This window comes from Poromitra crassiceps (genome assembly GCF_964638095.1).
Source record: "Poromitra crassiceps genome assembly, chromosome: 7".
Lineage (NCBI taxonomy): Eukaryota > Metazoa > Chordata > Actinopteri > Beryciformes > Melamphaidae > Poromitra > Poromitra crassiceps.
Window position 1 is genome coordinate 3,986,081 of NC_139628.1, and position 26,494 is coordinate 4,012,574.

At 47.0% G+C, this 26,494-nt stretch overlaps 1 protein-coding gene across 1 annotated transcript; it reads left to right on the forward strand.

Annotated features, from left to right (window-relative positions):
* Positions 1 to 2,510: 2,510 nt before the first annotated feature.
* On the forward strand, positions 2,511 to 26,220 carry LOC310779125 (uncharacterized protein). The gene is made up of 3 exons (XM_083639625.1): positions 2,511 to 2,631; positions 22,252 to 22,629; positions 25,657 to 26,220. The coding sequence occupies exons 1-3, from the start codon at positions 2,571 to 2,573 to the stop codon at positions 25,890 to 25,892; spliced, it is 675 nt and encodes a 224-aa protein (XP_083495751.1). The 5' UTR covers positions 2,511 to 2,570; the 3' UTR covers positions 25,893 to 26,220.
* The last annotated feature ends 274 nt before the right edge of the window (positions 26,221 to 26,494 follow it).

Genomic DNA, 26,494 nt, shown 5'->3' on the forward strand with positions numbered 1-26,494 from the left:
GAGGCTGCTGACTCTCATTACTATGGCATGATTACTGACGGAACAATAGACGTTGCGTCATCTGAACAGTTTTCTTGTCACCCGTATTATGTGGATTCACATCTTTTCCAGCAGAGTGTATCTTGGGGGTTTTATAATGCACCTGACACAACATCAGAAACCCTCTTCCGCTGCATCAAGTACATCTTCTTGCAACTGAGGAACTTTGGAAAAACAAGGTTACTGCTTGTGGCAATAACATGTCTGGTCGCTTCTCTGGAGTACAAGCGCGCCTTAAGGAGCTGTTTAGTTTGTGCTAAAAGATTTGGTAATGATGAAGCACACTTGAAGAGACACATGATAGTCCACACAGGAGAGAAAAAATTGCTCTGTCTGTGGTAAAGGTTTTGGTCATAAAGAAAACTTGAAGACACACATGATGGTAGGATGAGTTGAGTTCCCTCCCCTTCCCTCCCCTGATATGTGAAGCGCTTTGAGTGTCTTGAAAGGCACTATATAAATCCAATCAATTATTATTATGATAATCCACACAGGAGAGAAATGGTGGTCTCGACCTAGTTTCAAGATGAAGACCAGCAGGCACGTGCACACATAGACATGAAAGGGGGCTTGAGCCCCTGCCTTTTTTTCAGTCTGTAAAAAGTGCCCTTTTTATTTTTATTTTTATTTATTTTTTATTTTATTATTATAATACATTTTTCATTTTCATTCCAACAACACATGAACAAAACAAACAGCTCAGACACATGAAAAAATTAAATAAAAAGTGCCCTTTCCTGACCATGAATGCATTTCTAATGGTGCTTTGTATGGAAATTGCCCTTTCCATGCCATCACTGAAGGCAGCATTCAAAGAGAAATGCCTTTTCCGAGCTCTCTTGGCCTTGAATGCACCATTTGTAATAGGCCTCTGCATGGAGCAGTGTTTTTCTAAACTGCCCCTGAAGGCACCAACCCAAAAACGCACGTGGCCCGTCCCCACCCACTCCAGCAGTGCGCACTCCACTCAGCCAGAGCAACCATGCAGACGGACAGAAGCAGCACAGGCGCACACAGTCTGACAGATATATCAGTCAGTCAACGTGAATCAGGTATGTATGTTTGTCAAAGTCTCATCCTAAAATGAGATATTCCTCTAAATCTGGTTAAAACCGGAATATTTAAAATGAGTTATACCCCTAAATTGGCCTTCAAATTGCCTCAAAGTGCCCTTTTATGAATTTGAGCCCCTGCCCCTCTAATGTTCTCTGCACGTCCCTGAAGACCAGACACGCTGCCTCGCGCCACGCGCAATCCTAGTGACCTCACCTCACGTAATCCTAGTGTGACGAGCACAAGTGTAATCCCAGCGTGACGTCCGCGTGACGCACTTGCCTATATGACGCCGATAATGTCGTCAGTGCCGAGGCTATGACGTAGCAGTATTCATAGCCATGCTCTGTGGGTCATCGTCCTCTTTCCCTGATCTTCTGGTCGCGGTACCCGAGCTGATCGCATCCCATTCTCTGAAAGCTGCGTTTCGACCCACCCACCTCCCCAGGCCATCACCAATGTCTTGACTCCTGAAGAATCCCCTACGGGGGGGGGGGATTCTCTATTCTAGTCCGAGCAGATGCCTTCTCTCACCGCAAGAAGAGAGGCATCTTAGCGCGGAGTCATTACGCCAAGGAACTAGTCGCCATGCTGCCATGCCATCAGAATTAGTTGCCATACCGTCCCATGCCATAGATCTTATCGCTCTGCCATACTTGAATAAAGCTTGCTTGTTAAAACTCTACCCTCTGGTCTCTCATGATTGAAACAATTTAATTGCTCAGTCTGTGCTAAAGGTTCTGGTCGTAAAGGCGACTTGAAGAAACATGATATAATCCACACAGGAGATAAGCAATTTAATTGCTCAGTCTGTGGTAAAGGTTTTGGTCAAAAATAATCCTTGAAGACGCACATGATAATCCACATTCCACACAGGAGATAAACATTTAATTCAGGGTTCCCATGGCCAGGGAAGGATTTGAGTGTATTATGTATGTAAGTGGATGTTGTTGTTGGTGTTGTGTTGTTTTTTTGTGCAAAATGCAATACAAAAAGTTTGTGCTTCCCAGCTCTAATCTTATTTCATATGCTCTCTTCAAAAGTGTTTGATTTTCATCATAATCTGGTGTTCCATAATAATAATAATAATAATAATAATAATAATAATAACAATAATAATAATAATAATAACAATAATAATAATAATAATATGTTCAGTGTTTATGACTGTGTTGCTTTCTGTTGTCTGTCTTGCGTGCGGCGTCGAGTCCCCTCCTTGCAGCACCCCCTACTTAAAAAGCGTCCCTGCTATTGCGTTTTTTTTTCTATTTAATTTTTCTTTCATTTGATTTACCTGAATTTACACATGTCCTTCTTGTAATCTCCACTGAGAGGCAGTGGTGCAGCGTATCTTAAATAAAGTAAATCACGTGACTCATGGAGAGAGCTTGAGTAATGTTGTTGTAGACAGACTAGAATACAGTGCAGCACAGAGCTCCAGCAACACCTCTTCACACCAGAGATCACCACACCGCTCCATGGCTGTGTTTGGATCATTCTTGGCTTTGTGCATCTTCCTGCAGGTGTCTTCCTCTCAGGGTAAGCTTTACTTTACATGCATTACATACATGAGTGTAGGTTTATGCATCAACTGCATCCATGGATGGATTATTACGGCCCAACTGGGCACAGGGCCAAACATTATAGACGGGTTTCTTGTATACAAACATTAGTGGGTGCGCGCGCATCACAGGGACAGAGGATGATGAGAAACGCATCGAGCTGATCGCCCATTGGTTCAACAGAGGTGCATCACAAACCCACAGTGAAGTGTAGAAACTTCAATTTTATATCTATTTCAAGCTGTCACTCTACATTTTACATAAATACCACCTGTAATGCCTACATTAACAATAAAATAATTAATCTGAAGGGCTGGGTCATTTGAGCAGTTTGTGTGGGTGGCGCTAATGCATGTTTTAATTTGTTTACAAACCGCTGTTAAACAAAACTGTAGAAGAAGGAAAGCAGCAGAGTGTGCAGTCGGGGTGTTCGAGGCTCGTTTGAGATGAACAAGTTCTGCGCAGATTCGACCAGCGCCTTGCTTGCCCCGTTGCATGATGGTTAGGAAAGTTGTCCGACTTGCTCCGCCTGTCCGACTGCGTAAGCCACGGGACTCTCGTGAGAGCGAGGCGGGCGCAGATTTGGAGCGAGGCGCCGCAGTTGCTCCCCACCAACTGCGCCCGACTGCGGATGACAGAGGATGACGAGAGACGCATCAAGCTGAGCGCCCATTGGTTCAACACAGGTGCATCACAAACCCACAGTGACGTGTAGAAACTATCTATCTATTCCAAGCTGTCACTCTATAGTTTACATAAATACCACCTGTAATGCCTACATTAAAATAAAAAATAAGTTATCTAAAGGGCTGGGTCATTTAAGCAGTGAGTATGGGTGGCGCTAATGCATGTTTTAATTTGTTTACAAATCGCTGTTAAACAAAACTGTAGAAGAAGAAGAAGCAGCAGTGAGTGTGCTGCGGGGGTGTTTGACTTGTTGATGCCTCGCCTGACTGTGCTCGCCTGCTCTCGTCTGCTTTCCAGACGAGGCAGTATAGGCTTGTTTGAGTTGACTGCTGCCTCGCCTGGAAAGGAGACGAGAGCAGCCGAGCGTAGTCAGGCAACAAGTCGAACACCCCCGACAGCACTGCTGCTATTCTTCTTCTACAGTTTTGTTTAACAGCGGTTTGTAAACAAATTAAAATATGCATTAGCGCCACCCACACTCACTGCTCAAATGACCCAGCCCTTCAGATTACTTATTTTTTATTTTAATGTAGGCATTACAGGTGGTATTTATGTAAAATATGGAGTGACAGCTTGGAATAGATATAAAATTGAACTTTCTACTGTGGGTTTGTGATGCACCTGTGTTGAGCCAATGGGTGCTCAGCTTGATGCGTTACTCGTCATCCTCTGTCATCCGCAGTCTGCGCCCGCCTCGCTCTCACGAGAGTCCCGTAGCTCAAACAGTCGGGCAGGCGGAGCAAGTCGGACAACTTTTCTAACCATCATGCAATGGGGCAAGCAAGGCGCTGGTCGAATCTGCGCAGAACTTGCTCATCTCAAACAAGCCTTATGGTGTGGAGCGGCTTTCTACCCTGGTGATGCATGCGTCTATGTGATGACGTTGTACAGAAACCCGTCTATAGGCTAGTTTATGGCTCTGTCACAGTGAGTGTTCCCCCCTTAACCTAAACCAGTGGTTCCCAAAGTGGGGGTCGGGACACCCAGGGGGGTCGCGGGACACCACTGGGTGGGTCGCGAGATGATTTCCAGAATATATTCACCATTACGTTCCAATGCAGGGGTCAGCCAATTACTTCCTGTGTTTACACTTCCTGTGACAGTGCAGTACAGTACTTATATTGTGTTATGTGGCCACACTGCTGTGGCGAATTAAGGTGTCAACTGGGTCAAGTGGGTGGGGCTACATAAGGTGAAATATAAATTTGACAATGTTTACATTTTGTGTCCCGGATATGTCATCACTCACGTGGAAGTGATGTCATCAGTGATGTCATAAGTGGGCACACACACAAGGAGGCATTGTGACATCACTGATGATGTCATAAGACTGATTATGTCATCAGTGATGTCATAAGGGGGCACCCCCCTTTCCCCCTGATGATTTAGAGTAATAGCAAGATTGCGTGAATAATGTTTTAGCCAGCGCCCCGGCCTGCCTGCTTCTTCTTCTTCTATTGTTTTATGGCGGTTGGCAAACAACTTTTTGTGCATTACCGCCACCTACTGGAGTTTGATGTCTTCTTCATAGTGGAAGGGCCTGCCTGCGGGCTGGGCGTGGACTTATTAGAAGGCCACGAGCCCAGTGCATTGTGGGAAGTGGAGTATTTCTACCCCTTCGCACCCGCCCCTCCCCTCCCACCAGTGTGCGAACTACGGGGGAGCTGGGGGGGCGTTGGCTCCCCTAAAAAAAAAAGAGACCCCCTGAAAACATGACTTTGGGGGGTCTCTAAAATATTGACTATATATATATTTTCCCTTTGTATTTTCGATGTTTTTCCTGTACCTTATCATGGATTCTGCATAAAATTACGCGATTTTGATATGATTCCGAGTGTGCTTAATCACTGTCAAATTCACAGTAAGGATATACCAAAATGCATGTTATTCTCGCCCTCACCACATCGAGCGTGGCGGCGCTGCCAGCATTGTAGGTGCAAATCAAACGTCACTCACGCAGGCAGGTGGAGTCAGGCAAATGAGATGAGGAAATCAAAACAATTAATTGCGCGGCATTAACTTGAATTCGCAACTTAAGCATGTCAAAAAGAAAACAAGGGAGCCTTACAAGCTTTGCGTTCACTAAGAAGAACAAAAATGAGGTGAGGAAGTTGGCATGCTCTGTTTTTTATTTAATGCTGCTCACATTGTCTCTCTCCCCTCCTCCCGTGCGCACGACAAGAGTGTCTTTGAGCGTGCAGATAAACTATAGAGATCATACTGTGATTTTGCTTTTTAGAGCTGCATGCGGTGTGGAGGTTTGATGTGGTTTGGTCATTAGTACCCCCCCCCCCCCCGACAACGTGAATAAGTGGGCTCCCCCGAAAGTCACGGTATAGTTCGCACACTGCCTCGCACCCCCACCCCACCCCACAGAGTGCATATTCTTTGATTTCTCTGGCTAGCAACCATCGATTCAAAAAATTTCAACGGATTCCAACTCCATAGGTGCGTTACATTTAATAGATCTTCATATTCACCACGGTAAAGCCATCCTTTAAACTTGTATTCCAGGAATATTGCTCTAAACTTTAGAGCAATATTCCTGGAATGCAAGTTTAGTCATAACGTAAATGGCTCGAGACTGTTTCGTCCTGAAACCCACTCGCTTTGTGCCAGAACACAATCGATTGGGGGTGGAACACGCCAGGATTCGCCAACTCCAACGCCAGTGCCCAGAACTGTCAAATCAAATCATCGACAGGCCCGCCTCCCAGTATTTTCATTGTATCCGAGATAGATATCATAGAAATTAATATGAATGAATGAATATAGCCACGTTATAAACAACAAACTAACGCTGGTGATCTGTATGGAAACAGTGTTACTCGAAATGGTTAAAAGTTATATCAATTTGGTCATTCAGTGGCGTTTTACTGCCATGTAACATAACTAGCTAGCGGCTAATATTAGCCACAGTAGGCATTACCCATGGATGCATTGCTCTTAAAGGGCTTGCGCCGCGTGAACTACAGTAATCACATGGGGGAAAAAAACAATTTTTCACATGAGTAGGGCACGCGCTAACCCCACCGTGACATCACGATGTACCAAATCTCCCATTCATTTCAGGGCACACAAAAAAGCATGTTTGAACCATAGAGGGAACGTGTTACAATGGTAACAGTTTGGTCTCAAATGTGGAAATTTTGACCAGAATTCTTCACACACCACCCCCAAAGTCATATATATTGGTTAAAAGCTGAAAAAAAGTTTTGGGGGGTTTAGTCCTGCTTTAAAATAGATTGTTTATTATTTTGGGTATGCTCACCCTGATGCTCTCTACTGCCGTACTTCATTAAAACAACATTGTTGTGGACTGCAAACCTCTGTGGCATGGTCATCTTTGGGAGAGGGGAAAGGGGGAAGTCACTTATTTTATGTTATGTTTGGTGTCCCCTAGGCCGGGCATAACATTAGTCAATCTCTTGGCTGCTCCATACAGTTTACCTGAGTTTTCCCAGTCTGTCTTGTGCCTGTAGGCTACATTAATCCTGTTTCTTCTGTGTTGAAGATTCTTCTCCTCTCTGCTGCACCACTTGTCTGTCAGCCCGTCTACCTGCTCAGCCTGGATCACAAACTCCCCGTGGCTTCCAGCTTCCATCCATCTTATCATTCACATCCCCTTGACCACCATCGTTTTGCAAATAAACCTTTTCATCTCCACTCACCTCATGTCTGTGTCTTCCTTTGGGTCCAAGCTAGCGGTAAAAGTCTGTTGTCTGTATGTTTAACAGATTATCTATAGAGAAACAAGAGTCCATGAACATATTCTCTGAGTAAATTAGTTGAACTTGAACCACTCACAAGCCACGGGGTGTGGCTGATGGACATGATCTCTGTACAGATGGAGAGACTCAGGTACCCTGCATGAGAGCCAACTTGTTTAAAAGGTTCTCGACTATTTGGGACCCGTTTTGGCGTACTTTGATGAGGTCAGAATGAAGTGTTTTGAGTCTCTCCCATCTGATTGGACCCCTTGCGTGCGACCCCATGCACAATATCTATTACAGATAAAAGCACCTTATGTTGCTGGTAGCAACATGTAATGTTGATGATGTATGTTTTCTTTTTTAAACTTTCGTGTGTCTGAGCCTGTTTATTTGTCTTGTGTGTGTATTATTATTGTTCTATAAAGATTGAAAATAAGATATTGGAAGGGGGGGGGGGCGGAGGAAAACAACAAACCACGTGTGGAGTACTGCCTTGTCCAGTGCATTTATAAAGCTGTTGCTTTTACCACAGAATTTCAACTACATAATGTAAACGTGAAGTTGACCATCACTTGCACAACCACTAAACATCTGTAGATTTTCATCTGGACTACCCAAGTAAAGTGAAAACTAGCTGACCGTCTACAAGCAATTTATATCCATACTATTCATGAAAAAGTTGACTGTACAGATGAAGCAGAAGTACAAAGTTGTGGATTTTTTTTTCTCTCCACACACATAACTTATAAGGCACATTAGGCAAACTGCCAAAAAAGATGGACTGATGGTTTTAATGGATAAAACAAGAAGGTATGAGGCCAGCAACACCTGCCTTAGGCTATTAACACTCACAAACCTGCTTAAACAGTAAAGGGACACATCCTAACGATTAGCCAAGTCCCTAGGGCATCACTATACTTTTTAGTTTTCGACGACCCGGGTCGTCCAGCAGAACTTCCACAATGGCTGAAAGCCACAGCACAGCGCAAGAATCAAGTAAGGGGGGGTAGGGGGGGAGAGATGGGATTGGTGGACCTGAAGCATTTTTTTTTTATTTTTTTTTATCCCCCATTAGTGCTAATTTAATTTATTTATCCTGGTTGCTGCTCCACCCTCCTCACTCGTGAAACCTGAGTTGTAGGACAACCCTCAAGTTTTACTTTGTTTCGAACTTTGGATTCTCACACTATGCCGATATACAACCAACCTTGCTGCAAGGAAGAACGATGTGCGACCCTGAGACCTTTGGCTAGCATTACATTTACATTACATTACATCATTTGGCAGACGCATTTAGCCAAAGCGACTTACAATACCACATTTTTGTCAGCAATAGAGAAATCAACTATGCAACACAGTCTATGACAGCTACAACTTCTGGTGGAACATTTTTTTTAGAGAGAGAGAGAGAGAGAGAGAGAGAGAGAGAGAGAGAGAGAGAAAGATGTTAGCAATTGGGCACATGGCTCTTGCACATGGCAACCCGACGGCATGACGAGTGAGTAAGGCACTACCGCCTAGTGGCTGACAACACAGCGTGCACAAAGGGCGCGCTGGCCACATCAAGGCTATAGAACCTGACAAAGGTGTGGTGGGTAGACCATGACGCAGCTGCGCACATGTCCTCCACTGACACACCGCGCAATAATGCCCATGAAGTCGTGACACCTCGCGTAGAGTGGGCCTTAATACCCTCCGGAGGAACCTTCCCTTTGGCAGAGTAGGCCAAGGCAATGGCCTCCACTATCCAGCGCGACAAGCGCTCCTTGGACAGTCGCCCACCCAGGGCCCGCTGCCCAAAGCACACCAACAATTGCTTACAAGTGCGCAAAGTGCACGTCCTGCCTAGGTAGGCCCAGACCGCCTGCACCAGGCATAGCGCATTAAAAACGCTGCTCCTATTCCGAGCTGAGCGGGGGAAGGCAAAAAGCTACCAGGTCTATCACCATGGACCTGAAGCTGGCGTCGATGTTCTTGGGCTGGTACGTGGGGTTAGGCCAAAGCGTAACTCTCCGTCCGTCATCAGCGAACACCATGCAAGGCTGTTGGACCGACAGGGCAACCAAGTCGCCAAATGTTACGTCCCTTTAATGTGTGTCTAGGGTGAAAAGGTGTAACATAAGAAGTCCAGGAAAAAGGGAAATAGGCTGAATTAAAGTGGACCAAAACAATGATTTATTTTAACAAAGGTTGGTTCAAATAAGGAAGCACAGTGATGTCAGGGTGGCCAAAGCCCAATCAGTTTACCTAGAAATAAAATAAACTAGACTATAAACAAAAAGACAAAACTACTCCTTCTTAACCTACAAAAAACAGGAGAAAAGTGGGTGTAAAGAAAAGGGTGACACACCCCTACAGGGCTTCCTTAATATTAACAATAAACAGGAATCAAACAAAAAGGCAAGTGAGATACAAAGTAGCTAAGTAGACCAATGAGTGTGTGCATGATAAATAGTTAGGCTACATCTAACAAAAGGCCAAGAAGCATAGACTAAGGCAAGGCCAATGAGTAACTTAAGACAAAGTTACAGAGGGCAAATAGGCTGACAGCTAATATAAATAGCTACAGCTTCAAAGCACACACAAACAAGTGTTGGCTGTCAAGTGACCAAGGGCCACAAAAAGAGCTACCCAAAAACAATTAAAGTTAGCTGAAAGTAGAAAAAAGCCAATACAAAAGAGCTAATGCAAAAAGGGCTTGAGGAGAGAGCAAGGAGGGTGGAGGGCCAGTGTTACGCACGCAGAGTGCTCCGCCATTACTGACCCACAGTGCTATCTTGGAACACTGGAGATTATGTAGGACATGCAGGTCTGAAGCAGCCAATCAGCAGCGACGACTCAGCCAATCGGTGTTGATTGCCAACCAGCTCCAGGTGAGGGCTCCTCACCTCAATCACTGCAGCAGAGGGGCATGTCTGGGACAGAGATAGTGAGGCAGGAAAAGAAACAGAGCCACACACCAAACCAAGGCCAGGCTTTGATACAGAGGCTGTAAAACCCCATCACATACTGTAGGTAAAATGCTAAATTGAATGTTACAATAGGCATAAGCCAGAAGTGTACTATTATAGAAATAAATAAGGCAGAGGGCCGTAACACCTCCCCCCTTAAAAAGAAACATCTCCTCCATAAATATGCTAAAGTTTATGCTAAAAAACACAAGACTGTGAAACATAAAAATATGAAAATGGACAAAGCTTTCACACACACTTCAAAATTTGTGGCACTAAGGCAAACATGCCTGCTTACCTTAAACAAGTCAGAAGTGGTGGTGGAGACAGCATACACAGAGGGGTGGACTTAGTCTAAGGTCTTCCAGCTCAGATGCACATGCTCAACCTCACAGGTTTGTTTCGAGCATTCACCTGACAGGTGAAGGGCGAGCTTCAGATCCTCTCATGTCCCCCAGATCAGCGCTGTCTGATTAAGGCCCAAGTGGCAGCAGGAGCCTCCGCCCCTACCTCCACCTGGTCATTGAGAGCTTGTGAGGAAATGGCGGCCTTCGCTCCCACTTCCCGTATAAACCCTCGGGTGCCTTACCTGACAGACACTTGGCTTTCTCTATGCCTTTCTCCACCAACTGCTCCGACAGCAAAATATTAAGTCTCCGCCTATACAGGCGTGCAAAGGGACAGAGACACCAAACAATTAAGAATTAAATAGGTGTGCAAAATGTCCATGTGAAAAGTCAACCCAAAGTTAACTGAATGTTGATCAAAGTCAAGCAACGTGTTACCAAAAGTTAACCAGACATTTTAACCCATCCATGTGAACTAATCACTCCTAATGTTAACTACTGTTAACCTTCTTTCAATGTTAACCACCGTTAACCCATCATTGTGAACATCACTCCTACTGTTAACCGGAGTTAACCTCTTCGTAATGTCAAATGTCAAAAATAGCAACATCAAAACCATCCAAAAGTTTCTGCACAGGTAAATAAATGGCATGACTCACTCGAGAGAACGCAAGAGATCTCAGTACAGGAATAGCATAGTACATGGCAATTAAATACAAATAATCCTACCCACCCTTTACAGAGCTGCTCTAAGGTAGGACTACACCCTCCAAAGTAAACGAAGCCATGTTTCTCAGAAACAGCTTATTCCTAAAGAGAGAAAAAAACAAGCCGAAACACAAAGTGCACAAATGGCCCACAAATTTAAATATAGCACTAGGCTACTAGAAAGTTCCTGGACTATAACAGGGATTACAAAATTATCCCGGACGAGCCCCCATTTATGTTACGTCCCTTAAATGTGTGTCTAGAGCTATTTTCACACATGAACTCCGGATCAGGTGAGGGTTGCCCCCCACTGAGCCTGCCCCGGATGATATGTGAAGTGTACCCTTTCACACACGAGGCATGTTGCTTTCACACATGAGTAGCACCTCCGCAGAGTTTGTAAAGTAGAGAGGGGGCGGGCGGCGGGGGTGGGGGAATTTGGGCATGACCACACGAGTTGTGAAAACGAAAAATACATAATGGGCATTAACTGCCTAACGTTCACGGCATATAATCGTTTGCGCATAACGTTAGTAAGTAATTAATTAAACAACCCTACAACTCACGCCCAGATGCATCGATTTCATCGAGTCGCAAGCACTACAAACAAAACAGGTCTTTGCTATGTTCAGTCCTAAAATGCATCCAACCTACTAGAATTATACAGAATACAGGAAGCTAGACGTTTTTACCTTCAAAATAAAATAAATGTTGTATTACTTAGTAACAAAAAATCAGAATGTCGACTCACTACGGGTTAAAATTGACTTTTCGAAGGGAGCAGATATTCTTCCAGTTTATCTCCGTTCTGTATCTTTCGAAACACACACAAAAAACATTACACGTGCATTTACTTTATTTAATTGCCATTATTGCGAAGGTTATACCCGGAAGTTTTCGTTATATACTGCCTGACTTGACGCTACTTGGAATTTGCGGTTCTGCCATTGAATCTTCACAAACGCTGTGTACACGTTAAATCAAAGACATGAACGCAACCAGATCCAGATACCCTACCTAGCGATGTCCAATACTGGGAAGCGGGACGACCCTCGCATCCAAAAATGCTTATTAAATGTGTGTGCTGTGCGAAGCAGACATGAAATCAGATCAGAGCCATGAGCCTTTCAATCCAGCAATCCGCAACATGTTGGCTGTCGCACACGGAGCAGTTTTGAGCTTCATTTGGAAACCAAATGGCATGTGTTTTTTGCTCGCTCATTCACATCGACTATTTATATAATAATAATCTGTCACGATCGTCTCTGTCCTCATGCACTCACGAGCTGACTACTTCACGGAGCTCTGGAGGGGGGGGGGGGTGACAATACGCTTCTGCGACTACGGCTGGGGGTACACTTCTCTCCGGATAGGACGAGGATCCGCGGGAGCGCGCATGAGCCACATGCACACATTCATACATGACAGCCATCCGGATAGCCTCTAGATAACTCCTGAATTCCAGACGTGTGAAAGCAGTGTAGGGTGAAAAGGTGTAACATAAGAAGTCCAGGAAAAAGGGAAAAAGGCTGAATTAAAGTGGACCAAAACAATGATTTATTTTAACAAAGGTTGGTTCAAATAAGGAAGCACAGTGATGTCAGGGTGGCCAAAGCCCAATCAGTTTACCTAGAAATAAAATAAACTAGACTATAAACAAAAAGACAAAACTACTCCTTCTTAACCTACAAAAAACAGGAGAAAAGTGGGTGTAAAGAAAAGGGCGACACACCCCTACAGGGCTTCCTTAATATTAACAATAAACAGGAATCAAACAAAAAGGCAAGTGAGATACAAAGTAGCTAAGTAGACCAATGAGTGTGTGCATGAGAAATAGTTAGGCTACATCTAACAAAAGGCCAAGAAGCATAGACTAAGGCAAGGCCAATGAGTAACTTAAGACAAAGTTACAGAGGGCAAATTGGCTGACAGCTAATAGAAATAGCTACAGCTTCAAAGCACACACAAACAAGTGTTGGCTGTCAAGTGACCAAGGGCCACAAAAAGAGCTACCCAAAAACAATTAAAGTTAGCTGAAAGTAGAAAAAAGCCAATACAAAAGAGCTAATGCAAAAAGGGCTTGAGGAGAGAGCAAGGAGGGTGGAGGGCCAGTGTTAAGCACGCAGAGCGCTCTGCTAACACTGACCCACATCTTGGAACACTGGAGATTATGTAGGACATGCAGGTCTGAAGCAGCCAATCAGCAGCGACGACTCAGCCAATCGGTGTTGATTGCCAACCAGCTCCAGGTGAGGGCTCCTCACCTCAATCACTGCAGCAGAGGGGCATGTCTGGGACAGAGATAGTGAGGCAGGAAAAGAAACAGAGCCACACACCAAACCAAGGCCAGGCTTTGGTACAGAGGCTGTAAAACCCCATCACATACTGTAGGTAAAATGTTAAATTGAATGTTACAATAGGCATAAGCCAGAAGTGTACTATTATAGAAATAAATAAGGCAGAGGGCCGTAACCCCAACCCTTTTACCTGAAGACAAGGCTAACAGGAGTGCAGTCTTCAATGACAGGAACTTCAAGTCCACAGTTTCTAAGGGCTCTAACGGGGGACCGGAGAGACCCTCCTACACCGTGACTAAGTCCCACTTAGGAAAAACATTCCGCACCCCACGGCCATAACCTACGAGCGCCCCTCATGAAACAGGAGATCAGCAGGAGACTGCCCACCGGCTTGCCCTCGATCACCATGTGGCAGGCAGAAATCGCGGTCACATACACCTTGAGGGACTGAGGGGACTGACCCGCCTCATACTCTGCAGGAAACAGAGAATGGGCTGAACGCCAAAAAAATAATAATCAAAAAACACGCTCAACTCAACTAATAACTGGGTGCTAAATCCTACAATGAATGTCAAGAATAAAAGAGAAGAGGATAGCACTCCAAGTTAAACTTTTATTGCCTGCAAACGTTTCGGGCTGTTAACCCTTCATCAGTGCAGTAGCAAACAAATCAGGTATCACACAGGTGACTATATCATGGCAGCACTGGCTCAGGTGTGGTGATTGTCACCTCATTAACATAATTGATCATCAATTGCCTACAGTGCAATCTTCACTCAAAACCAGATCTGACAAGAGAATAGATACAAACAATCAATAGATCAAAAAGATTTAAAAAAAAAACAGAAAAAGCATCACAGAAAACAGGTCAATACTATCTCCTCATTCATCCCATTTGGAATGAGGGTACCAAGGGAGTGGATATATTGGCACTCCTTCTGTAAGAAGAGTCTATCCCTATTTCCACCTCTAGATGGCGCCTCCACAACCTCCAAGCCTGAACGCCACAAAACACCGGGTCCAGGCCCTGCCTCTCGCACCAGCGCGAGAAGGCTCGCCACTTGTAGGCATACTGAGAGCGCGTGGAGACTGCCCTAGCGCTCTGTATGGTAAGCGCTACACTCATGGGTAGGTCCTAGGCTAACAGGCGCTCCCTTTCAGGGACCAAGCCGCCAACTTCCACCTGCAAGGTGGAGTATCTCACCCCTCGCCTGTGACAGGAGATCCGCCCGATGTGGCAGCATTCAGGGCGGCCACTGCGACAGTGAGACCAGGTTTGCAAACCAAATCTGCTTCAGCCACACTACGGCCACCAGGGTAAGTCGCAGGCCCGGCTCCCTCACCCTGTCCAGCACACTCTGGATCAGGGGAACAGGGGAATCGTGTAAAGGTCCTCTCTGGGCCAGGCGTGTGCTAACGCGTTGTGGCCCAGGTGGGGGTCCGTCATTTTGGACAGAGAACCACAGGGGGCAATGCGTTCGATCGACGCGGGCACGGCCGAATCTGGCCCAAATCTGCCCCACTACCTGGGGGTGCAGCCGCCAATCTGTCTGCTGGGGGTTGCCCCGCGACAATGAATCCGCTCCGAAATTCATCCGGCCCGACAAGTAAGCCACTAACAGGAAGAGCAGGCGGGCATGCGCCCATCGGTGTACTACTACCGCCAACTGGTTCAGGGGCCGGGCCCTCGACCGCCCTGCTTGTTCAAGTAGGCGACCGTGGCCCTGTTGTCCGAACGAATAAGGATGTGGTGACCGCGTATCTGGTACAGGAAGCGGCGCAGAGCCAGGCGTACCGCCTCCAACTCTAGCTTATGTGGCGAAGCTTCCCGGCTTCCCACTGGCCGTTTACCGGGAGGCCATTGCATACCGCGCCTCACCCCCATCGTGAGACATCGGTGCGGATGACCCACCTGAGCGGGACTGGCTCCACTCTCACACCCGTGGAGAGCCAACGGGGGTCCGACCAAACATCCAGCGCCCGACAGGGTAGACTCGACAAAGCCAATCTGCAATGGCGGTCTCTGGCTGGGTCCAGGCAGTGACTGAGGAACCAGATCTGGAATGGACGCATATGTAGCCGCCCCAGGGGGAGCACGGCAACCGCCGCGGCCATATGCCCCAACAACACCGTGCACTGTTGCATCGACGCACAAAAGCGATTTCCAAAAAAACAAAAACAAAAAAACTATTATGCACCCCGAGCGTAGGGCCCTGGCCGTTCGAGCGATGCGCTTCCTCCTCTCTGCAGAGAGTCGCACCACCATGGCGAGCGAGTTCACTCCAGCCCCAGGAAGGTGGTTACCTGTGACGGGGCGAGACAACTCTTCTGCCAGTTTATTACAAACCCCAGGGTCTGCAGGTGGTCTGTCACAGTCCTGGTATGCGCGATGGCAAGGTCTTCCGAGCCCGCAGCTATGAACGCATCGTCGAGATAGACGTAGACGCGTATCCCCTTCGCACGGAGGGGGGCTAGCGATGTGTCCACACAGGCGGTGAATGTTCGCGTACTCAAGATCAGGCCAAACGGCAGGACGCAGAACTCGTAGGCCACCCCCTGAAAGGCAAACCTGAGGTATTTCCTGTGCCTCTCCACTACGGAGACATGAAGAAGGCATCCTTCAGGTCCACTGAGGTGAAATGGTCCCCCAACCACAAGGCATTGAAGAGGCAGGGGTGGGTAAGCATGTGGAAAGGTAACTTCCTCAGCGTCTTGTTCAGAAGCCGGAGGTCCAATAGTGGTCGCATGGAGCCGTCCCTCTTGGGCACGGCAAAATACCTGTGGTAGAACCCTGTGCACCTCTCCGCCCTGGGTGAGCACCGAAAAGGCCATGCCTTTCCCGGCGTTCATCGCCATGCACTCCACCATGCGCAAGCCATAGTCTGTAACCATACGGAGCTCGGTGTACCTCTCCGGGGTAGCCGCGCCCTGCAGCTCAGCCAGGAGGGCCACCTGGTAACCCTGGAAAATGGCCAAGTTGTTGGCCACGGCAGCCACCTGGCCGGAGGCCAAGTATAGGACCTCTTGGCCAGCCTTGCCGTGGTCTGGCAGGCTCTGGAGGGGAGCTGAGGCCTAGCGGAGGAGGGGGACAGGTGGGCTGCCACTGTGTCCTCCAGTGGTGGCATGGCAGAGAAGCCCAGCTCGGACCATCCACCATGGACCACGCCGCGAATCCCCGAGAGGGGCCTCTGGCCTGGGGGCTCCCCCAGGACGCCTGTACGTTGTCCCGTACGTCACAGCACTGTGGCATGTGACGTTGGGCCTGGGCTGTGGGGGCCTGAAAAAAATGTCCCTGCAGCAGGGAGGCAGGGGGGGACTGGGGCTCGGCCCAGGCGATGCCCAGCTTGGCTACGGCCCTGGCCAACACATCTCCAAACTGCTGCTGGTAAGGCTCGCCAGTGGACACTTCTCCTTGATCTCCTGGGCGGGAGTGGCCTCTACGCCCCACATGTCTTCCTGCCCCTCGTCGTCACTCACCTGGACCTTCACGATGAGGTTCTCCTGTTCTTCATAGACCGGGTCGTACTCCAGGCTGTCATCGTCCATGTTATGTGGCATCGAGGACTCGCCCCAATGCGGTGACTCCAGTGAGCCTTGAGAGGCTTCGTAACCTCCACACCCCGGGGGGAGGGAGGCCGCATGCTCTCGGACGAGAGGGATGTCCTGGGCCGAGGCCGGCTGGCCACTGGGCATCAGCTGCCCGCGAACGAGCGTTGCCCGGTGGCGCAGCATTGCCGGGAGGAGGGCCGCACATCTCCTGCAAGAGTGCGAGTTGGGCAATGCACGCTCGTCATGGTCCGGCCCTAGGCAGAACATGCAGAGCTCATGGAAGTCGTCCATGGCCAGCTCGGCCCCACACCGGGCACACTTTCTGTACTGCCCGTCATCCTCCATGTCTAAACGGCGGGTCTTAGACGCAGCTATTTGACAGAGGGAAGCTCGCTTAACCCGGCCGGGAAGCGAGCAAGGCATGCAGCGAAGCGAGCCAGCCTAAGCAACAGTTGGAAACCTAGCGAATATTACCTAGCGTACAGTTGGTTAAGCTAGTGTGACACACACACTCTAATCAGAGGGAAAGCTAGGGAAAAAGCAAACCTCGTCAAACTAGAACTATCAGCCCAGCAACAGTTAGCCAGTGAAACGTAGCACACACGTTACATCCATGTTTGTCCAAGGGGGGAAGGCTAATAGGCGAACTTCGACAAGCTAGAACTAGCAGCCTAACAGCAGTTAGCTAGCGAACCATAGCGAGCTAGCGTAACTCACACACACATCGTCTGAGGGGGGAAGGCTAAAAGGTGAACCTCGCCAAGCTAGCAACCTAGCACAACCCGCTAGCGGACCGAAGTAAGCTAACGATCAAACTCACACTGTCCAGGGGAGGCTAGACTAACAGGCGAAGCCTCGCCGAACTAGCAGCTAACAGTTAGCAGTGACACTTCCCAGCCGGTAAGGCCGAACACACGCTAGCTAAAGCTAAGCGACAAGCCAACTAGTTGGGCCGCGCAGCTGACTAGCTCACAGACTGCAAAAGCTAACCACGAGAAAAATACTCTTACGCCGGGATTGCACTGGTTGCATTGCGTTGCGTTGCAGCTGTTCTCCGGTTTTGCTCCGTGCTCTGTGCTGCGCCAACACTAACCGGCTGCGTGCAGAGCACGTCACGGCTCTGCTCCGCCAGACAGCTAGAGTGACGAGACCCACAGGTTATCACGGTAAAATCGAGCGAGACAATTTGTATGTGGGATAAATACAACGACAAACAGGCAGAAGAGCATTGTTCCCAACTGGAGAAGCAGAGGAGGGGTGGGCTTGCTTGGTGTTGTCCTTGTAAAAAGGATGTGTTGTGTCATATATTATTTTGTGGTTTTCCACTTCAATTATTAACTTTTCCTCATACATATTTGTCCTCTGGCTTGATATTGAATGCTGTAAACACCTCTGCCCTGTTGATTTCATGCCTGGCTCCGCCCAACTTGCTGCGGCTTTGCTCTGTCATCCGTGAAAAATAGAAGCCTTGCGTATCTTTTTCGGAGAGCTCCGGATCGTCGGAGCTGGGACGGAGTAGACACGCAACGCAGCGGAGTAGGTGGGAGTTGACACAATGATTAGGGTGGAAACGTATCGGCTCCGATGCCGTACCGCAGCGCAGATGGACCGAACACGGACCTAGTGGAATGTAGGCGTTAGCTTTAAGAGTCTTAGGGCTCTATCTTCCCGACTTGCGTTAGCGCTCGTTTTGCGCTGGAATAGCGCAGCGCAAAGCCCTAATTGTGGGCGTTTCGGCCCGCTGCGCTTAGCGTCATCTCGGCGCACATCTCTGTATAGGCGTGTTTATGCCCAAAAGCATTGTGGAGGTGTGGTCATGCCCATAAAACCACAGCGTCACGTCAGCAGTTTCTTCCTCACTCAGAGGGAGAGTGAGAGAGAGAAAGAGGGACAGAGAAAAGATAGCTTAGATGGGGAGAGGGAGAGAGAGAGAGAGAGAGATGTGAGGCTGTCATAGAAATCAAATAACGTCCTCATGCCCACCTGTGAATCACCTGTGTATTATTGCCATTTCACACGCTGAAAAAGGGCTGCTCCCCAAACGTCTCCTTTTGGGGCTCTCTTCTCCTGCATCTCCGCTGCGGGCATATACACTGCATGCGTAATTGCGCAGGTACTGAGAGCCGGCGATGAGTGATGCTGCTCTATTTTAAGTTGAATTTCGTTCCACCAGCACACATTTTATTAATCAGATATTTTCTATTCGTTTCTATTAATATATATACATCGATTCCCGCCAATTTAGCCCGTCATTTTCCCCTTGGCGCACATAAAGACACATGCTTCCGTCTGCTTGATGGGGAAAGGGTGTCTCTCTCTCTCCCCCGACGAGGGAAGTGGAGAGGGCTATTGCGGTGCTATTAAAGTATAATGGTTGGAAAAGATCAACATTTGCTTTTTATTTTCTCCTACCCTCTCCTACCTAAAGTAATCTAATGTTGCACAACAGACCTGTATGGTCGGGAATTATGTAGCCTAATAAAACCATGACAAACGAATTCTCATTTTTAAATCAAGGTGTGTTTTTTTTGCAATGTAGGCAATAGTTGAAAATCAACGTGGCATTCCGAGGAGAGAAGAGTGTGTGCAGGCGCGAGTGGAGTGACATCCATGCCGTGCGTAAATGGATCCAATCAAGGATTTCCTGCACTCCATGGAGATGTGGAGACTGTCTGCGCTCAGGCGTACGTCTGCATTTGGGCTAAGACCAGCTATTTCCTGGCATTAAAATTGAGAGCACCCAAGGCGATTGCGCTGGAACGCCTATTTTGGAAAGGGCAACTCCCAAACGTCTCTTTGCGCTCGCCACATACCGAAGGTATCTTCCCCACAGCGCTAAATGACACTTGCGCGAGACACATGATAGGCTAGAGGCCCACCGACACGCCTGGGCCACGCCTACACCTGTTTCATCAGAGCGCAAAACTGGATGGTGGAGGCAGACGATAGCAATAAGAGGCGCGCAAAGGCAGCGCAAACGATAGCGCCGTACAACGATAGGGCCCTTAGTCTGGGAAGAAGGTCCCACCGCTGTAGTCCGCAGTTCTCGTGCTGGTTTGTGGAACCGATGAGATGGGAATAGCAACTAGCTAAGAGCTAACTATGCTAGCAATGGTCTGAGAGAAGGAAAGTGTTAAAAGGCTCACTGGAAAAGCCGAGAGAGAGTTGACTATGGCACGGACGTGGCTACAGCCACAGGGGCGGAGCGGGTGGCCGCGTCATAGCCAACGCCATCACGCTGTTGGACGTAATGGTTGGTTTTATAGTGGTCAATTTCTAGAGAAATGGACATTTTCCAGTTGGGTCACTGCAGGGAGCAGCTTGGCATAGTGTGAGAATCCGAAGTTAGAAATGAAGTAAATAGTCAGGCGGCTTAGCGCTAGATTTGAGCTGGATATGGACGTTTCTGACAAAATAAACTATTTTTTTGTACATAGGCCACTCAGAATTCCGTCACTGTTCCATTTTTGATAGGATCCACCTAAAAAAAACTTTATGGCGGCCATCTTGGAATTTTACAACCACTTAGATCACAATTTCAGTGTCTATACATACAGTACATTTTCAGGGCCAAGGAATACAATCCTAGCGATACAAATAGTGTCACCTTACTTTTAAGATTAGGTACTTTCAAGTCCGCTACACTAGCTCTCGTATTCAGGCCATGAGTTTCCTGAACAAACTGAAAAGTAATTTGGACAAAGGTCATGCAATATTTTATAGACCATGCTGATGAGTCTTAGCTGCTGAACTCTACTTTCAACCGGGAGCCAATTTAACTCTTTAAAATGAATTGGGCTAATATGTGTTCTTGGACTGAGGGTAAGAATAACCCTCATTAGTTTGTTTTGTGCTTTTTGAAGGCTGTTTTGCTCTTTTAGTTAAACCACTGTACCACGATATCGTCGCTGTGCAATGAAAACCACCTAAGTCCATTTTTTATGATTTTTACTTTTGAGTATAAATGGAATATATCCATTCTCCTGCATCTACTGGCAGGTTTTGGCGTCTAAATGACCAATAAAAACACGTTTTACTGGGTAAAGTATGTAACACGTACCGCCATTGGATGCTAGACCCGCCCATCACCTCACGTATGTGACAGTCAGACCTCCATGCTCCGCCCCACCTCATGAGGACTTCCCCAGAAAAGTCACCAGGCAGCTGCTGACCCGAATGCCGGCTGTGTTTCGGCTTGGTTTTGTGTGATTCTGGCATCGTCTGACGTAAATAGATCAATAAGGTGTTTTCGGGTTGTCCTTGGGCTGCAAACTCATTTAAAGTATGCAAATCGCAGTTGTTTCTGACAAGAATAATGTCACGTTACTCCGGGACTGCTCAACCCATGACAGAGCCACTCTCCTCGGCTTGGCAGAGTGAAGCTCTCCGCCCGCGCGTCCCCGCTGCCTGGAGCACAACGGCTCGTGCTCGCGCTCTCTAAAAGGCAGGCTCCCACACGCTGCTGTCTGGCCGCCAGAAAGTGCTCAAGACTCCGTGTGATAATCCGGTAACAGCATTTGAGCTTATTCAGGTGAGATATTTATAATGTAATGACACATTCAGCGATAAACTGTCTACAATGAAGACATGTGTCAAATATGACAACGTGGTGTTCAGTATTTTATGAGCACGGGGTTTTTTCCGTTTCCTGAAAAGTTGGCGATTTGGAGATAAGTGGCTTTCATTGCACAGCGACGATATACAGGTGTAGTCATAGAGACATTGAATTAAAGATGTAGCTAAAAACATCATGGTCTTCTTGTCAAGGAATTTAGATATTCTTATGAAATACTTTGTCCTTGAGTGGATTTTTCCAATGACAGAGAGGGCCATATAGCCTCACTCGTCATACACTGATCCAATTGACATCCCAGATATGTTACAAAACACTTTTCCTGTAACTTAGTACCATTACATTCCACCGAAAAACTGGGTTGGTCCCTTAATTAATGCTTTATTCCAAAAACAATACATTCAGATTTTCCTTCCAATAAATAAAAACATAATTGTTTGTTTTGTTTACGAAATGCGCACCAACATTTGTATGCTTCAGCAATCTCCGGGGGTAGTGGGGATCTCGAGCGTCTGACATTGCGGGCTGAAATGTTTGGGAACCTTTGACCTAAATGTTTTGATTTAGTTTGTTCTGAAAATGTATTCAAAACCTTTCTCTGTAGAATGGACTGCTGCCTCCATTTAGCAGGAAGATAGAAATTACTCTGAAATAGCCAAGGCCACATGTGAAAAATGTATTTGAGCTTTGAATATTTCTTGCTTGAATATTTCTTGATTGATAATGTTGTTTACTTTTGTCCTCTCCATTTTTTTGTCCCATTGTACTTTAGTCCTGCTGGAGCTGACAGCGCATCCAGGACAGGATGTCATTCTGAAGTGTCAGGGTCCCAACAAAGTCCCCAATGCATTAGAATGGACCAGACTGGACCTGAAGCCAGAGTATGTCTTCTTCATCCGAGGCGAAAGCTCAGAGACTGACTACCAGAGTCCGTCTTTTGTGGGCAGGGTGGATCTTCTGGACAGTAAGATGAAGAACGGAGACCTGTCTTTAATTCTTCACAACGTGAGCAGGGATGACTCTGGAATATACGAGTGTCTTGTTGTACCAAAAGAGGAAAAAAGTGATAAAGTAGACGGACCCAGTTACTCACGTTACATTGGAGGAGTTAAGCCCATTACCATCATCAACCTCACAGTTGAAGATCCAGGTGAGTTCAGCTGATCAGGCATAGCCTGTTTAAAACCATCCGGATCCATGAGCTCACGTTCTATTCAGTTCTGCGGGTCAGTCATTTCAGTGGGTGGAAGTACTTGCCTTGGCTGACAACTCCTTCAGCCAATCAGTGCCACCAAATCCAGTCCTTCAGCCAATCAGCAGTGGATCCAGTCAAATCCAAATCCACTTGGAAGAACAGCAAAGATGTATTTTCTGCCGAGGACCTCCACCAATAACTGCCCTTATGGCTGTGTGAACTCAACGAACATTGACATTACTGCTCGAGCTGGAGAGCCATGGAGGCAGGCATTTCTCCGGATGTCAACTACGAGGCAGGTGAAAATGCCTGCCCCAGAACAGCAGAAGGAAACAGAATGTGAGTTCACGGATCTGGATGGTTTTAACCAGGCAAGATCAGGCAGCCCAGTAAACGTGAAAGTACACGTGTATGATGGTACTCCACCAACAGAGGGCACGGAGGGTGAAAGCAAGCAATGCCACGGGACTGCGACATTCAAGTAGCCGCAAAACATGATAGGGTTGATGGCAGGTTCGGTGGATCTGCGGTAATGTTCCCGGCTCCCAACTACAGTACATAATTGGGTAACCCTTTATTTTACAGGTACCCTAGTTACATATGAACTATTTGTAATTACACATGAACACCAAATGTAATTACACAGTAATTACCAATAGTTATAAATGACGTTCATATGTAGTTACTCCACTTTACAGGTCTGGTACCATGTAACTACATATGAACTACAGTTGAATACTCACTCCACTTTACAGGTCCGGTACCTAGTAACTACATATGAACTACAGTTGAACAGACTCACTCCACTTTACAGGTCCGGTATCATGTAACTACATATGAACTACAGTTGAACAGACTCACTCCACTTTACAGGTCTGTTACAATGTAACTACATATGAACTACAGTTGAACAGAGTTACTCCATTTTACAGGTCTGTTACAATGTAACTACATATGAACTACAGTTGAACAGACTCACTCCATTTTACAGGTCCGTTACAATGTAACTACATATGAACTACAGTTGAACAGAGTTACGCCATTTTACAGGTCCGTTACAATGCAACTACATATGAACTACAGTTGAACAGACTCACTCCACTTTACAGGTCTGTTACAATGTAACTACATATGAATGTCATTTATAACTATTGGTAATTACTGTGTAATTACATTTGGTGTTCATGTGTAATTACAAATAGTTCATATGTAACTAGGGTACCTGTAAAATAAAGGGTTACCCTTCATTGTGAGAGTGCCAGTTCAAGTTCGAGTTTTAACCCTGTTTTAACAGTTTTTAACCCCGAACCCAACCACAACCCTAACCTTAACCCAGTTTTTGGGCGGTGCGCATGCGCAGCCAGCCCGTCATCTGCACTTGTCCAGACCAATCAAAAGTTGTTGCCACGCTGTGTCACTGTGTCAACCACTTCTACTTTGACTTCAAGTTGTTGCCACGGTATATGCCAATATATATTAATATATATATTAATGGCCGTGTGTCCACTAAGCTTCTTTTCCTAAAGCTCCATGCAGCTTCTTCTTTCAGTGTTGCAGTTGTTTCCAATGAGGACAGAGAAAGATGTGTGCTTGTGTGCCGCCGCCTAGGTGGCTTTGTGTTTGAAGCGTAGCACTTGGCTGGCTATCCTGCATCTTTCTACAGTCTGTGGTCACACTCGGTGCGTCAGACAGACAGCGGTTTCGCAATGGTGTGAAACACACCATTGTGTGTTTTATGTTTTTAAGACCTAACTATGGTTTATATGGCTATATTATTATACTATGGCTGCCAGACAAATCTTTAAAAAAAGTAAAAGAATGTGATATAAAAACAGGGTCAATGCGCATTTACAGTCAACTTTAATTCAGCTCATTGGAGTGTATTTGAATTGAAATATTAATCAGAGGAAACAAGGTGATGACATTTACAATGACAAGAAAAAATACACATTCATATGAAAATGTGTGGGAACCCTCATCATAAAACTGCGTGCGGATCAGCAAATCACTAAACCGGAAGTCAAATTGTAGGAGATTGTTGCTCAGTCCACGGAGATTGGCAGGCTCATCGGGGTCCACCCGCTATGCCGACCACCTGCAGTGCCGACAGCCCAACACATTTCTCACTCCCAACTCGTCAAGCGTCCGACGTTAGGTTTAGGCGTGAGGGGTGGGAGAGGTTAGGTTTAGGGTCTGGGGAGGTTAGGTTTAGGCGTGGGGGGTGGGAGAGGTTAGGGTCTGGGGAGGTTAGGTTTAGGCGTTGGGGGGGGGGGGAGGTTAAGTTTAGGGTCTGGGGGAGGTTAGGTTTAGGCGTGGGGGGTGGGAGAGGTTTGGTTTAGGGTTAGGGTCTGGGGAGGTTAGGTTTAGGCGTGGGGGGTGGGAGAGGTTAGGGTTAGGGTCTGGGGAGGTTAGGTTTAGGCGTGGGGGGTGGGAGAGGTTAGGCTTAGGGTCTGGGGAGGTTAGGTCTAGGCGTGAGGGGTGGGAGAGGTTAAGTGTAGGGTCTGGGGGAGGTTAGGTTTAGACGTGGGGGGTGGGAGAGGTTTGGTTTAGGGTCTGGTTGAGGTTAGGTTTAGGCGTGGAGGGTAGGAGAGGTTAGGCTTAGGGTCTGGGGAGGTTAGGTCTAGGCGTGAGGGGTGGGAGAGGTTAAGTGTAGGGTCTGGGTGAGGTTAGGTTTAGACGTGGGGGGTGGGAGAGGTTAGGGTCTGGGGGAGGTTAGGTTTAGGCATGAGGGGTGGGAGAGGTTAGTTCCAGCCGGTCCACCGACACGCTGCACGCCGCCTCACTCAGCTGGTTCTGCTTGTGAGCTGTCGGCACTGCGGGGTGTCGGCACATAGACGCGGCACCGGCTCATCAACGATTTACCGCACTGGCCATATGCTAGGTTTCGACATAGTCTTGTTTTTAGTTGCCTAACCTTAACCAAGTTGTCTTAGCTATAGCGTCCTGGCTCGTTTCCTGACACATCTGTTTTCTGCTTTTCAGGTCCCAGCGCTGCACATGCCATGGCTGCACATGACCGCCATGCAAATGCTATGGATGCACCTGGCAGACATAGATACATTGTTGTGGGAGTAGCAGTGGCAGTGGCAGTGGGAGTGGCAGTGGTTGTACTGGCTGCTGTTCTTCTGAAGCTCAGAAATAAACATATGGGAACACAAAAACAAATTAACTCAGACCTGACTCCTGCTGATGAAAGAGCTTGTCTGAGCAACGTTTGATTTGATTGGACAAGACAAGTGACACCAAAGTGCTCTAACCTTGTTGACATGACACAGAGAAGTTGAGTAGTAGTAGTAGTCCAAGTCAAGTCTCAAGTCTCTTATGGATGAGCATTCTATCATCTGCTACATACCATCTGGTCTGCTTAGAACAGGGGTGCTCAATACGTCGATCGGTAGTGTGGTAGATCGCATGGCATTGAGGAAGAAGAAAAAAAATCACTGTTTTTCCACTGTTTCCACTGTTTTTCCACTGTTTTTCCACTGTTCCACTGTTTTCCACTGTATACTCAGTGTATATATATAAATAAATATGTTTGGTAGATCACTTTGACTTGGTCATTTTAAAAGTAGCTCCCAAGCTGAAAAAGTGTGGGCACCCCTGGCTTAGAACACTGCATAGCTAAAACTAAGGAATTCAAAGCATGTACTGTGTTATCCTCACTCCTTATCAGGCGTTGGGGGTGGGCCAGGCCCGCCCATTCCCCGTCTTTGCCCGGCCAAATAAGAAAACAAGATTTACTGCAACTCTGAACTAACACAAGTTACTCAGTAACTCGGTAATTCTCGCTCTAGGGGAGAGCAGAGCTAATGTGTCTTAA

Excerpts from the sequence above, each read along its gene's own strand:
- LOC310779125 (XM_083639625.1), top strand. The coding sequence starts at position 2,571 with ATGGCTGTGTTTGGATCATTCTTGGCTTTGTGCATCTTCCTGCAGGTG. Across the intron at positions 2,632-22,251 it reads GCAGGTGTCTTCCTCTCAGG|TCCTGCTGGAGCTGACAGCG; the intron begins GTAAGCTTTACT and ends ATTGTACTTTAG. Across the intron at positions 22,630-25,656 it reads CCTCACAGTTGAAGATCCAG|GTCCCAGCGCTGCACATGCC; the intron begins GTGAGTTCAGCT and ends TCTGCTTTTCAG.